Source organism: Polypterus senegalus, chromosome 6 (genome assembly GCF_016835505.1).
Source record: "Polypterus senegalus isolate Bchr_013 chromosome 6, ASM1683550v1, whole genome shotgun sequence".
NCBI lineage: Eukaryota > Metazoa > Chordata > Cladistia > Polypteriformes > Polypteridae > Polypterus > Polypterus senegalus.
The window spans coordinates 173,982,867-173,997,416 of record NC_053159.1 but is presented as its reverse complement, the minus strand read 5'-3'; the positions used below and the strand labels follow the sequence as shown (position 1 = coordinate 173,997,416).

Sequence of the window (14,550 nt, the reverse complement as noted above, 5' to 3'; positions counted from 1 at the left end):
ACAGTATTAGCATTATTTTTATTATTCATTATTATTGTTATTTGTATCATTATTATATTTTTTACACTTCTGACGTTGTACTTTCAGTGTTTTGCATGTTTTACAGAAGATCAGATTTCATAATTATGTAATTTTTCAAGCAAAAAATACAATGCTTTTTACATGTTTTTTCAAGAAAAAAGGAGGTTAAGTAAGATGGGAGGGTCAATGGTCATTTACAGCATTAGCATACTCTGTTTTTTTCTTGTAATCAAATTGTTTTTAAAACAATCAAATAGAGGAAGTGGAAAGTTACAGTTCATTTCAGATCCAGTAGATAAAAGAGCAACACCCACCTGCTCCACTGCCCTATACCACCTCAGGAGAAATCCAGTAATAATCAAAGGAGGAGCAACAGTGTCAGAGCAGGCATGAGGAAGGACAGCAGCTGGGTGGGCTGTAAACCAGCCAGTAAATTGGATTTTGGGGGGTGGGAGAGTGGGATGGGGTGGGGTGGTAAGTTTTAAAGGGTGAAGAGAACCTCTAGTCATTGATTGCTAGCCACCTGAAAAACTGACAGCCATTTTCACCATAATAAAAGAACAAGTGTCTGTCCGGTTGTTATGTCTCTGCTATCCAACAGATGGTGCATCACAAACATTAGCACTGCTTTTACGAATCCTGTACCAAAAGGTATGTAACAGAGGCATAGCAATCAGACAGACACACTGCACTATTAACATTAAGGTCTACGTTAATGATTAAGATTTTCATCCTGTGTTAGATGGGTAGCACAGCTAGTCCTGGTATAACTGGATGAGGTACTAATCCAAAATGTTTACAGTAGAGGTAAAGGAGGACCAGGTTACGGAAAGATGACTTGCAGAAATTAGGAAAAAAGAGACCTGGGTGGTGGTTTAGGGTGAGAGGCCGCTCATAGTGGCCAAGGAGAAAAGCTTCTGCTCTGTATATTGAGGAAGAGCAGAGGGGATGCAGGAGAAGAATGATATGAAGAGGGAAAGTGATGTCAAGTGAGAATTGGGGAAAAAGTCAGAGATAAAGGACCAAATGGAGGAAAGTGGCAGCAGGAGTGGGTGAACGTTCTGTGCCCTCCATAATGTGTGGGACAGAGACATTTTTTTCTGATTTACCCTTCTGCTCCACAGTTTAAAATCAGACGTAATTAAAGTGCACATTGCAGACTTTCATTTCAGGGTATATGCGTACATTTTGGTCACACAATTCAGGCAGTTCCTTTGCATCTCCACACTTTGCTCTCGCCATCACTCTGGTCAGGTTCATCTTTGTCTGGTCTGTCTACAAGACCTTTTCCCAGAATTCTACAGGCTCTTTTACGTCCTTTTTCACAAACTGTAATCTGGCCATCCTGTTTTTGTGGTTGGCATCTTGCAGTGTGGCCTCTGTCCATGTCGTCTGCTGATAGTCGTCTCTGACACACATACAAAAAGACTGTGTATGATCTGTCAGACGGGCATTGGGGTTTTTTTCTTGGCCATAGTGAGGATTCTTCTGTCATCAGCACTGAAGGTCTTCCTTGGCCTACCAGTCCCTTTGTGATTACTGAGCTCACCAGTGTGTTCTTTCTTCTTCATGATATTCCAGGTAGTTGATTTCAGTCATCGTAACGTTTTACTAATCTCTCAAATCTATTTATTGTTGTTTTTCAGCCTCATAATGGCTTCTTTGACTTTCATTGGCAAAGTGCTTGTCTTTATGTTGAACAATGACAATTAAAGACTCCAAAGGGTAGAAACAACCTTAGGTATCTTATGAAGCAATGAAACCCACCTGAGGAATCACAAACACCTGAAACCCACCTGAGGAATCACAAACACCTGTGACATCAGTTGTCCCAAACATTATGGTGACCTGAAATGAGAGGACCATGTAGAAAAAGTGTTGTCATTTTACAGGGGGTGACTGAAATGTATGTAAGTCCCCTTCAATGAAACTTTAATCACAATGTCTAAATTGTTTGGTTTGAAAAGTTAAACTGTAGAGCAGAGGGGAAAATCAAGGAAAAATGTGCCTTTGTTCCAAACGTTATAGAGGGCACTGCATTAGCGCTTGTTGTGCGTTTTGAAGCTGTCTGCTCTGCAGCGTCCGAGATCCTCCATGTGAACAGACTGTCCTGGATGGTTTGGGTCTTTAAGGATGGCCCTTGATTTATTCCGGCAACTATGGATGAACAAACTCTCTAGAGAAGGTAAATGAGACCCCGTCAGTCAGTCGTTATAATTCTCCCTAAGGCCTTCTACTTCAGTGTGGTATTCCTGAACCACCCCGTGATGCCTCTGGTAAGAAAACTCTACACTAATCCCCAGTAGGAAGGCACTGACATAGTGACACACAAATTTAAATTGTTATATAAAATACCTGCAGTTCATTACTGGTGGATTTTCATACTCCATTTAGTTTAGTTGCTTTATTGCCGTGTGTCACAAGGATAATGTTGTATCAAGCAATCGCAGACAAGGAGCACAAGAGAGACATTTTACATTCTGGATTTATTTACATTCATTGCTCTACCAGTTATATTTAACTCTAGGTAATTTGCAGTTTCTATTAAAGTCATTTGCCTTGAATTGTGGAGCAGTGGCAGCTGCTAAAACAGCAGCTGAAAACATCGAGTCCATTTGTCTGATGCCACAGCTGGCTGTGCCACTGCCTCTTTGCTAACACAAATTACAAATAAATTCATTCTCAAGCCAATTTAATCGCAGTTGAGAGTCGCAGGGGACTGGGGTGGTGGTTTGGGTGCTGAATGGCGGCAGCAGGCACAAGGCAGAAACTCAGTGTGAACAAGGACCCCTCAGTAATATGTACTGTATAACAAATGTCTAATGGGTCTTAAAAAAAATAACACATTATAGACCAGGGGTCCGCAACCTTTCAGCGGTGTCATGCCAAACCTATGTTACAATGTAACTCGACGTGATGTTTTCTTGGAAGAAATAAAAGGATAGGACTGGTGAGCTTTGTTGGGCTGAATGGCCTGTTCTCGTCTAGAGTGTTCTAATGTTATTACGTGTGCCAACATAATTGTGTCATGTATAGTATCAAAATTAGTCCGGTTATAATGCGCCTCAAAAGTATATACTTTTGAAGCCCATTATAACCAGATCTTATATTATTGGTCATTCAATATTTTAAAATACATAGGATCAAATGTGAAAAGAATGTTTTGTCAAATTTTCATTTTCAACACATTTATTAAAAATTGTGTTACAAATTGTAAATTACAATTTTTTTCAATACAAAATACATAGTTTGAATAAGAAAAAATGATCAAGAATTCTAATATGATTAATCATTCTTAATTATTAATCAGAGTTATTAATCAATTAATGCGAAACAATTGTATAACTACATTCAGTGGCTTTATTTTTGGTTCCAAGTGTCTGACTAAAATAAGTAGTTTGATTCTTAAAGCCAGAAACGTCCCTTTTTACAGCTTCACTTTTCTCATCAGAGTTTTTAAACGTGGACTGATGTTTAGTTTGATAATGTCTTTGTACAACTGACGTACTTTCACAGCATAACACACACACAGCACGATTCTTTTGTTGTACAAATCCATATTCATTCGTCCAAGAGTCTTGGAAAAGAGCGAACATCAAGTTTTGGTCTTTTATGAGACATTTTAAGGCATTATATTATTTAATAATAACAGGATTGATTTAACGTACCACAGCCTGCACTGAAAGCACGATTTCCATGTACATGTGAGTCGCATACGTAAAATGTAGGTGAGGGCAAACGCTGTAATTAAAGTATAATTTTTATATTTCACTTCAATCAGAGTGCCATTGAAAATAGTTCCGCATGCCACGCTTGGCACTCGTGCCGTAGGTTGCCAACCTCTGTTATAGACTTAAACTTTAAAAAGCAGTTATATTCAAAACCAGTGACAACTAATCAACTGATCCACAGACAGTTTATTCTTCATATAAAATTCTAATTTTTACAGAAACTATTTCACTATGTACAAGGTAAAATAATGAAATCTCCTTTATATTTCTTACATTCCAGTAAAACAACCTCTGTTTTTTTTTACAGCACCTTTTACTCCTCTCTATTCACAGAGCAATTTAGATTACAAAACTGGTCGGAATCATAATTTAATACAAAATATACTATTATAGTATCCATTTAGACACAATCATTTTATTTCTACACCGGCAGCGAGCCGACAACATTTTTAGCTCACAACTTCCCAAAGTCCCTGAAGCGTAAAGCCATCTTTCAGTTTTTCAATTGCTAGGCCGAGTTCTTCACAGAAGATGGGCTCACGATCTTGTTGCTAAAAAGAAAGAAAGAAAAAAAAAATGAAGGCAGAAGTTTAATTTGCGGACCGTAATAACAGATATGAGAAAAGTACAGGGACACTTGTAGAGGAGGTGCAAACTTCAGTAAATATCTGCAAAGGAGTTAAGAAAGCTAAGCTCTCCTTATTTTACTACTTGTATTGGGAGTATAAAGGAATACTCCACCCATAAAATATATCTTTATATGTTACCATATATACTCGCGGATAAGTCGGGACTTGATTTTACCGTATAATTTCTAGTATTTTATAATGTTGGTCGTATTAGTTGAATGCAGAAAACTCACGCTATTGATCCAAGAGATTATGATATGCTAATGGCCACCTGAGAGAGTAACCACGGAGCACACTGCCTTCTTTTCTACGTATCGTGCCTACGTGACCACACGGTAGTACACAAACTATTCCAAAGCAGCGTTTGCATTGTTTTGTGCATCTCACACCCTCATACACCTTTATCATAAGAGTATCCCTTATCTACGATGGAGCGTTCAATCAGAAGAAAATATGAAGCTGGTTTTAAATTAAACGTTGTTGAAGTAGTGAAAGAAATTGGTAACTGCACTGCTGCAACAAAATTCAATGCGTCTGAGAAACTGGTGTGAGATTGGAGGAGGCAAGAAGATGTAAGAAGAAATAATCTAAGTGTCGTATTTTTGAACAGGCGTATAAGTCAGGGTCTGATTTTATGATCGATTTTTCAGGTTTCAAGAGCCGACTTATACGCGAGTATATACGGTACTTACCCTATGTGGTTTGTAGTGTTGGCCAAGAAAAATCTGAATTGAAGACCAGCTTATCCCCATCATTCACTGGTCAGGAACCCTGTCTTCAATTCAAAAGCTTGCTTTTGTGTGAGCATATTTCCTCTGCCTGCACTGCCCTGACTTTCCAGATATATTTGTTTAACAATATTTTAGCAAAAATCTGTTTTTCCCTTTGTGAGGATGGTTTGACGTGTGGATTACATGTCACTTAGTAATATGAGATTTTCTTGATGTACCTCTTTTTTAATCTTACTTGTTGTGGTCCAGCGTTCATCTCCACAGGCGTCTATTCTTTCAGAATGTTTGTTATCTCTATTCTCCTTGACAACATGAGATTAAAATTTTTTAATAATAATAATGCATTTTATTTAATAGGCATCTTTCTTAGTACTCAAAGTCACCTTACAATGAATTAAACAACAGTAATAAAGATAACACAAGTAGTAATAAACATGTTTGGTATGTCAGTTTGAAGATAAGTTTTGAGGGGAGTTTTAAACTGAGTTATTGAGTCTGGCTGATGGATATGAGAGGGAGGAGAATTCCAGAGTTGAGGAGCACTATGAGGGAACGTTCAAACTTCCAAAGAACAGAGTTTGATGAGTGATACAGAAAGTAAAGCTGCAAATAAGGATCTGAGAGGGAGTGTAAGTCTGTAGGAGATCAGTGAGATAGGGAGGAGCGAGGTTGTGGAGAGCTTTAAATACGTTAATAGCAGTATTTTGTATTGTATTCATATGCAATGGAAAAACCTAGAAACTGCCAATTTGTTCAAAATTGTTTTTTTTGTTGTTGTTGGAGTTACTAGGTTGTTTCTGATGTTATAAGGTAGTGGTGATGACCAAATATGTCTTCATTCCGGTCACAGCACAATAGAAGAAGCTTGTATGTACACAGTATTTTACATAGTGCAAGAGAAATACCTAGTAACTCCACTGACCAATGAGGAAAGACCGCCAACCAATGAAAACGTCGGATTACAATCGCGTGATTTAAATGGCAGGTGTGGTTGATTTGTCAAAAAATCAATATTGTGTACGTGAAGCTCAGGAAAAATTAAATCTACAGATCATTAATTATAGGAACAACATAATTCTCTCAATTTGCCGAAAGCTTGAAAGATGTGACATCCAAGGTTTTTCCATAGTTGGTGGGCAATGAAGTTGGGAGTGAATCAGTGCAAGGTGTAATTATCCAACAGCAGAATTTTGTATAAGTTGTAAGTGATGGATAAGATTTTTGAGGGATGCCAAATAGAATAGCAATACAGTAATCTATACATGAGGTGACTCGGGCATTAACCAATACTTCAGTACTGTGTGTCGTAAGAGCAGGACGAAGTCTAGAAATGTTTTGGAGATGGAAGAAGGCAGTCCGAGAAACATTACTTATACGGGACGAAAAAGAGAGGGTATTGTCTAGAATGACACCCAGGCTCTTAACCAGATGTTTGTGATAGTGTTCTTAATTAAAATGGAAGAACAGTCAACCATAGCGAGTGCAGATTTAGAACCAATGAGTAGCACCTCACCTGTATTGCTATTTAATTGGAGAAATGGATTTATCCATAACTTTATGTCTTAGAGACAGGGCATAAGAGTAATTGGAGGGTAAACAGAAGTGGATTTAGTGGATAGATAAAAGCTGTGTGTCATCAGTATAGCAATGAAATTTAGTATCATGGTGTCAGACATAAATCGTTTGCAACGAGTGCAGAATGCAGCTGCTAGAATCCTAACTAGGAAAAGAAAATCCGAGCACATCTCTCCAGTTTTAATGTCACTACACTGGTTACCTGTGTCATTCAGGATTGACTTTAAAATTCTGCTTATGGTTTATAAAGCCTTAAATAATCTCGCCCCATCGTATATATCGGAATGTCTGACACCTTATATTCCAAATCGTAACCTCAGATCCTCAAATGAGTGTCTCCTTAGAATTCCAAGAACAAAACTTAAAAGAAGTGGTGAGGCAGGCGGCCTTCTGCTGCTATGCACCTAAAATCTGGAATAGCCTGCCAATAGAAATTCGCCAGGCTGATACGGTAGAGCACTTTAAAACACTGCTAAAAACTCATTACTTTAACATGGCCTTTTTATAACTTCAGTTTAACTTAATCCTGATACTCTGTATGTTCAATTTCCTCATAATAACTATTCATGGTGGCTCTAAAATCCGTACTGACCCCTACTCCCCTTGGGATTAATAAAGTATCTATCTATCTATCTACTCTCTCTTCTGTTTCTTTTTCCGGCCTGTGCCACCTTCACCTACTCAAAGCTTCATGATGCTCCAACAATGATGGATGGATCAAAAGCCAGAAGTCTACGTGACCATCATGATCATCATCAAGTCCTTCCGTGAGAACCCTAAATCCAAAGAGGACTGTTTCATTTATGTAAGGGGACTAGGCGGTCTCATGGTCTGGAATCCCTACAGATTTTATTTTATCTCCAGCCGTCTGGAGTTTTTGTTTTTTCTGTCCCCCCTGGCCATTGAACCTTACTCTTATTCGATGTTAATTAATGTTGATTTATTTTGTTTTCTTATTGGGTCTTTTATTTTTCTATTCTTTATTTTGTAAAGCACTTTGAGCTACTGTTTGTATGAAAATGTGCTATATAAATAAATGTTGTTGTTGTCGAAAGATATTACCTGTTGGGAAGATGTAGATGGGAAAAAGAAGCGGCCCCAAAACAGAACCCTGTGGACCTCCATGATTAACAACTGCATTCTCTGACTTAAAGCCCTTTGCTTGAACAAACTGCCTCCTGTCAGGGAGGTAATGAGAAAACCAATGATGGACAAGGCCACAGACTCCAAAACTAGCTAGACGTTTTAAAAGTATGTGATGGATAGGGTGTCAAATACGGAACTAAGATCAAGAAGAACAAGAATTGATAAGAGTCCCATAATGTCAGCTGCCTGGAGAAGAGAACTTGTGATTTTGACCAGGGAAGTTTCTGTGCTGTGTTTAGGATGAAAGACAGATTGAAACTGTTCAAAAAGGTTTTTTCTTGGCCATCACTACAAACTACATGTAGTAAGTAACATATATAAAAAAATATTCCTTTAATAAGATACACATATCAGATTCTTTGAAAGGAGAGAAACCCACATTGAGTATATGAGAAGAAGGAAGAGTACACATCTGCAATTTGTGGTGCATGGCAAATAGACATCCAATATGAGTGCAGCACAATGAGTGTGTGCCAGATATTTCAGTGTGTGACAAGTACACCTCAAGTATGTGTGCAGCAAGTAAAGTGAGTCACATATATAGAACATATGTACAAGTAGGTGTACAGCATGAAGTGTGCATGCCAGGCACTTGCAGTGCATAATAAACACACAGTAAGCATGTGTGGAGCACAAGGAGTGACCCTGGGGACACATGAAACTCATTTCAAAGTCAAATTTAAATATGTCATTATAAATGTGCTCTCACCATTACAGCAATTTTGCCCCAGAGAATTTTGTATTTGTCCCCGTATTCCTGTCACTTTCTGAATCGTTGCTGGAAGTCATGACTAAGATCTCCTTTGACGTTATTCTGGTTGGCCGTAATGTCAAAAAATCAAATTCTTTTCCCCTCAATCCTGACTTTTGCCAAAAGATGATGAAATGAGGATCAGTTTCTGGCCTCTGAACTTCATTTAACAAACTATCTTTGCATAAATTTTGCAAACATAAGATCCATGCAAAGATGTTTATAGGCACAGTTGCTTGACATGACCTCTAAGAGATTTCCAGTTCACCGACGATTTCATGGATGGTTAATCGTCAATCATTTTGACTTTGACCTTATCTTTCACATTCCTGACTATTATTTCCATTACGTGACGTCTTGAATGTAGCTCACCTCTGATTTTTGCCCATCATGGAAATGATTTTCTTTTCCATGAAAAATGAGAGACTTACTCAAGGAATCATCGCCTAAGACAATTCTCAACCTTCGAAGGATTTTTGTTCCATTTTTACAATTTTTCACACATTTTCTGCTTGGGAATCACAAAACTTACGAGCATATATATTGCTCCCTTTTCTAACCCCGTATCTATTTCTCTCTCAGCCTTGGGGTGTATCTTACACCCGCTTAGCTAGCTAACTACTAACTAACTACTTTAAGGATTTAGTTTGGGTTTTTTTGTAGAATTTGCTTATACATATTCCGGTTGATTTTGCGACTTCTCTCATCGCGCCGAGAATCATAGTTCGCTTGCAGGAGCAATATATTTGCGCTAATCCGAGACAGAGGCTGAGGGGAGGGGGAAGTCGGTCTACCTCTGTGTTTTGGAGTGTAACTTGCCTCTGCTTAGCTAGCAATAGCTTTTTAAAGTTTGTCCTGTTGCACTACTACGTGGGCGGAGCCGCGGGGAAGGGCTAGTACTGTATATAACAATAAGAGCAAGAGAAACATCTGCCTTGGAACCTTTCTGAACACTTTTAAAAGGTATGGGGAAGTGGCTTGTTCTTGGAATAGGTCGATAATTTGGCTTTGACACACCTGCTTACAGCGCACTGCCTCTGTATAGCAGCACATAATAAAACAATATTAAACTGTCCTATCTGTGTGGAGCCTGTGGAGTGCACATCAGATACTACAGTCCACATCAAGTGTGACTGGTGCTTGGAGATTTGTTTGGTTATGTAGTATAATAACAAAATTTTACCTTATTGCCATCAGCGAAATAAGCCTGCAAGAAAGAATTTTCAGAATTAAAAAATGGCTACCAGCACAACCCACAAGAACTCATACCAAAACATGTTAAAAGTATTCCACGAAACTGACTTGCATCTGGGATGCAGAGAAAATAAAAAGAAAAACATGCAAATGTTATAAGGACAGTGACCAGGCCTAGGATAGAATAGGGTGCTAACCACTGAACCACCATGTAACCCTTTGTTAACTTCTTCTTCTTTCGGCTTCTCCCATTAGGGGTTCCCACAGCAGATCATCTTCTCCCATATCTTCCTGTCCTTGCCATCTTGTTCTGTTACACCCATCACCTTCATGTCCTCTCTTACCACATCCATTAACCTTCTCTTAGGCCTTCCTCTTTTCCTCTTACCTGACAGCTCCACCCTTACCATTCTTTTCCCAATATACCCAGCATCTCTCCTCTGCACATGTCCAACCCAACGCAATCTCGCCTCTCGGACTTTAACAATCAGTGTTCATTTTTAAATGCACATTAAATATCACACTGCAATGTGAACTGAACTTAACTGAATTGAAGGCAAAGAAACATTTATTGGATTGTCGATTACAGTACCTGTAAAATTTTTCACATTTTATTGTTGTACAACATTGTGTCACAGTCGATTTAATTTAGCTTTTTTGACACTGACCAGCAGAAAAAGACTCTTTAATGTCAAAGTGAACGCTAGTCTCAAACAGGGAGACACGTCTGGGGACAACCTGTTAAAATGTGTGTAGTGATTAGTGGCGAAATCCTGCACTGCAGAGGCTCCACCCACAGGCCTTCTTCCTAAAACACCTGCCTAATCCCAACCCCATTCCTCCAGTCTGTGCATTTTAAACAGCCACCGGGAATACAGGAAGAAAGCTGAAGACACTGGAAAAAAAAGACTTGATACTAAATTTGCTGTTACCCATTGTGGAGCTCAGTAGCACGAGGTAACTGAAGCTTTGCACGTTATAATGAATACTGCGACAGTGGAGACAGACAGACAGACACACACACACACACACACACAAACACAGACCACCGCAGCTACACATGTTTTAGGAGTACCTCTGTCTGCTGTGAATCTTTCTGTCATTTTAACTATTTGATCACTATAGGACATAACAACAGCAAATAGAGTTTACATGGGCTTTGTTGGCTATGGATATACAGTACGTGTTAAAACACTGAGGCTATATTCTGGCAGAGCATGTTTGCGTTTCTAATTAGTCGATAATATTAACTCACTTTAGTTATTCATTTACACTTGCAGATCTCAGAAGGTGGATGCAGCCTTGTCTGTGCTTTCCTGGTGTCATTAGGCAGATTTGTTGATTCAGGTGTTTTGGTCTTTATATGAAAAACATTTATATGTTACTTATATAAAAGCCAGATCGAATGTTATTTACCTTGATTTACTTACTTGTAGACTGCACAGAGCTTCTTCTATTTGATCGACACACGCACGCTGACAAAGTACATGTGTAATGAAGTGACTGCTGCTGCTGTTGTTACGGTTCTGCCTTTGTCCAGACACAGCTCCATAAGCTTTATGACCTTAGTCTCAGAAAGTCTTTCTCCCGTGGGGCGACTGGGATCCTGAATAAGATCAAACACAGCTGTGTAGGGTGCAACAGCAGTCAGTATGGTGGCCTAACCTACACTCCAAGCAACTCCATGAAAAGGAGATTGTAAACCACAAGACAGTTTCCAAGTCACTGACTATCCCTTGGAGTCCAGTTAAATCAGTCTTTAAAAAATGGAAGGAATAGGCCAGAGCTGTAAATCTGCCTGAAGCAGGCTGTCCACAAAAACCTGAGTGATCGTGCAGGAAGAAGGCCGGTGAGGGAGGCCAGCAAGCGACTGCTGAGAACCCTGAACGAGTGACTCTACATACAGACCCAAGGCTGTCAGGGTGTCGTCTATTAAACACTTACGTAAAGGGGGTGAATACTTACGCAATCCATTATTTTTTTCCTTTTATATTTGAAATGAATTTAAAGGCCACTTTGGTTTCACTTTGACATTAAAGAGTTTCAAAAAGGCCAAATTAAAATTTACTGCGATGCAATGCTGTATAAATTAAAAACACACAAACTTCCAAGGGGTTGAAAACTTTTTATAAGCACTGTAAATATGGGAAAAAAAAAAAAACACAACGTGCCCTCATTCTAAATAATTATGACTTAATTAACATTTAATAAATAACTGACTAGACTTTTGCTATACGAATTGGTTGTATCTAAAAATAACCACTTTGTAAATGTCAGTACAGCTTAGAGAAATTAAAAATAGGCTATTTCATTGTAGCATCAGCTCACAAAAACACACGCCATCAATGACTCAGTATGACTTGACAGTGACGTGCGCACATCAAGGCACGGATCACGTCTAATTACAGAAGGTACAGAAAGACTCGCTTCAAATCAGGGTTTATTTCTGGAGCAATTGTTAAACGCTTTGCTTTTTTTTTTTTTTGACACTGAAAAGACTGGCTGCCCTTCAGCAGAGGCAGAGATATTTTGGACGCGCTCGATACTCACCACAAAGGCATCAGTCTGCTCATCCGGCTCAATTTCCACATCGTCCTGAGCTTGCTCCACAGTAAGCTCTTCAAGTGGTTGAGGCTGAGAGGAAAGACAAGACTGTGACACCATTCTGTTCCCTGACTGAACTTGTTTATGTTGTTGGCAAGCAAAACAACAAATGTAGATAAACCTAACACACGGGGGCAGACATAATGACAGAAACAGCATATGATGAAGGAATTCAACTTTCAAGTAGCTACATCACAGATACAAATGTGGCTACCTAGGTGAGTCATACAGAGTGTATTGCCATCTACCAGCTATGTGTCAGCTATAAAAAGAGGTCTGACAATTACCGCTTCGATATTCACGTTTGTGGAACTACATGGAATATAATGAAATAAAAAGGAAAAACATTCTGACAGAAAACTAGCAGAGTACCACAGAGGCCACACAGTCAGTGCCCATACTGCAGGCATGTTGGTCACAAAATTGTATAAATATTTAGTGCGCGAAGGGAAACAAAATAATGACAACATATACCAAAATAAGAATGAGCTACATCAGCAAAGATAAATTGCTGACCCACTGGGGCCAGATGGGTTCTCCACAGATTAGTTGCTAAATGCCACACATAACATTTGTGACACAGTAGCGGAAAAAACTGTATGCCATGAGGTTTACAAAGCTGGAATTTATGGCACAGTTGTCATTAAGAAACCTCTTGTATTCAAGGCAAAGCCAGTATAAGGCATACAAAACCAGGACCCCTGAACAGCATCCCATTTTCTATATTCAGCTGGGTTACATCTGGAGCTGCTAAACATGTAGGGGGAATCGGTAGTGGTTTAGGCAGCCATGATTTATGGGAGTTATTTGGGTCCCATGACTGCCCTGCAGAGTTGTATAATGGACAGGGAATGCAGCGGCATTTATAGAAGCAGGTGAACGCTACGGTACAAATGCTGCTCCCTCATGATGTTCCTCTATCTTGTATTTTAAGAGTATGTTCATGAACTCCAGGATGAGCTCAAACTCCTTCCATTGTCTTCCCAATCACTTGATCTAAATATCACTGAACATGTGGGGGAAGATCTAGAGCGCAGAATACAATGTAGAATTCCACCTCCTTCCCCACCTTAAAGTAATGAGGACATTTTTCTTGAAGAATGGTTCAATATTTAACTATAGATAGCTCTGGATTAGCGTGATGGCCGTCCTAGATAGACTGAAGATACTCTGATGGAAAAAGGGTGGCCCTACTCCGAATTCATTTTTTTCTATTAATACAATATTAGGTGTTCCTGGGCTGGCGTCCTGCCCGGGGGTTTGTTTCCTGCCTTGTGCCTCGTGTTGGCTGGGATTGGCTCCAGCAGATCCCCGTGACCCTGTAGTTAGGATATAGCGGGTTGGAGGATGATGGATAGGTGTTCCTGTTAGTTTACACTTTACCTGTAGGGATACAATATCTAATACTGTGGAACCTTGTGTCATGAACGTCTCGGAACACGTACAAATCGGGTTACGACCAAAAAAAGTTTGCCAAACTTTTGCATCTGTTCATGACCACACACTCGGGTGACGAACAAGCCAGTTTCCCTTCCGGTTCGTACGCACAGATGATTTCTGCACGTGTTCAGTCTCTCCCCGTACAGTACATTGTTCTCAGTCAGACGTGCATCGTGCAGAGGGACTTTACCTCAAAACCGTAATCTCCTCTCCACCCAGCTTCCTGCTCACTTCCTTCATGCCAGAACTCAACTCATGCAAGGTTAGTTTTCTTGGTTGTTTATGGATAGTTTTTGTATAAATTAAGGATTTTTCAAATGTTCAATTTTTTTCCCTGTGCTTATTAAAACTCATTAAAAAAAAGTGTTTACAGCGAGCGGTTCATAAGGCTGTAGCGTGAACTCTTGCAATGTTAGTTTTCTCTAACATTGTTCAAGGTTTTCTCAGTGTTATTCAATGTTTTTACATTTAGTTTACTATTACACTGTGCATTCTATGGTATAATGAACTATTTTTGTGCTTAAAAAAATATTTAAAATAATATATTTACATACAGTTCGTATGGTCTGGAGCGGATTAATTGTATTTATATACAATCCTATGGGGGAAATTACTTTGGGTTACGAACGAGTTTGAGTTTTGGAACGAATTTCGGTTGTGACCCGAGGTTCCACTGTATATGTGTGTACATACAGTGTGTGTGTGTGTGTGTGTATATATATATATAT

At 39.2% G+C, this 14,550-nt stretch overlaps 1 protein-coding gene across 3 annotated transcripts in view; it reads right to left on the bottom strand.

The window, feature by feature from the left end:
• Positions 1-3,918: 3,918 nt before the first annotated feature.
• Positions 3,919-14,550, bottom strand: part of bbs5 (Bardet-Biedl syndrome 5) — a 33,581-nt gene continuing 22,949 nt past the window's right edge. For 2 of the 3 annotated variants that reach the window (XM_039757573.1, XM_039757574.1), the window contains exons 10-12: positions 12,329-12,412; positions 9,768-9,791; positions 3,919-4,303 (exon numbers count right to left, since the gene is read on the bottom strand). In XM_039757573.1, coding sequence (XP_039613507.1) covers positions 4,202-4,303; positions 9,768-9,791; positions 12,329-12,412 — 210 coding nt within the window. In that variant the 3' untranslated portion in view covers positions 3,919-4,201. The remainder of the gene's footprint in view (positions 4,304-9,767; positions 9,792-12,328; positions 12,413-14,550) is intronic. The other variant, XM_039757576.1, reaches the window with a different exon arrangement.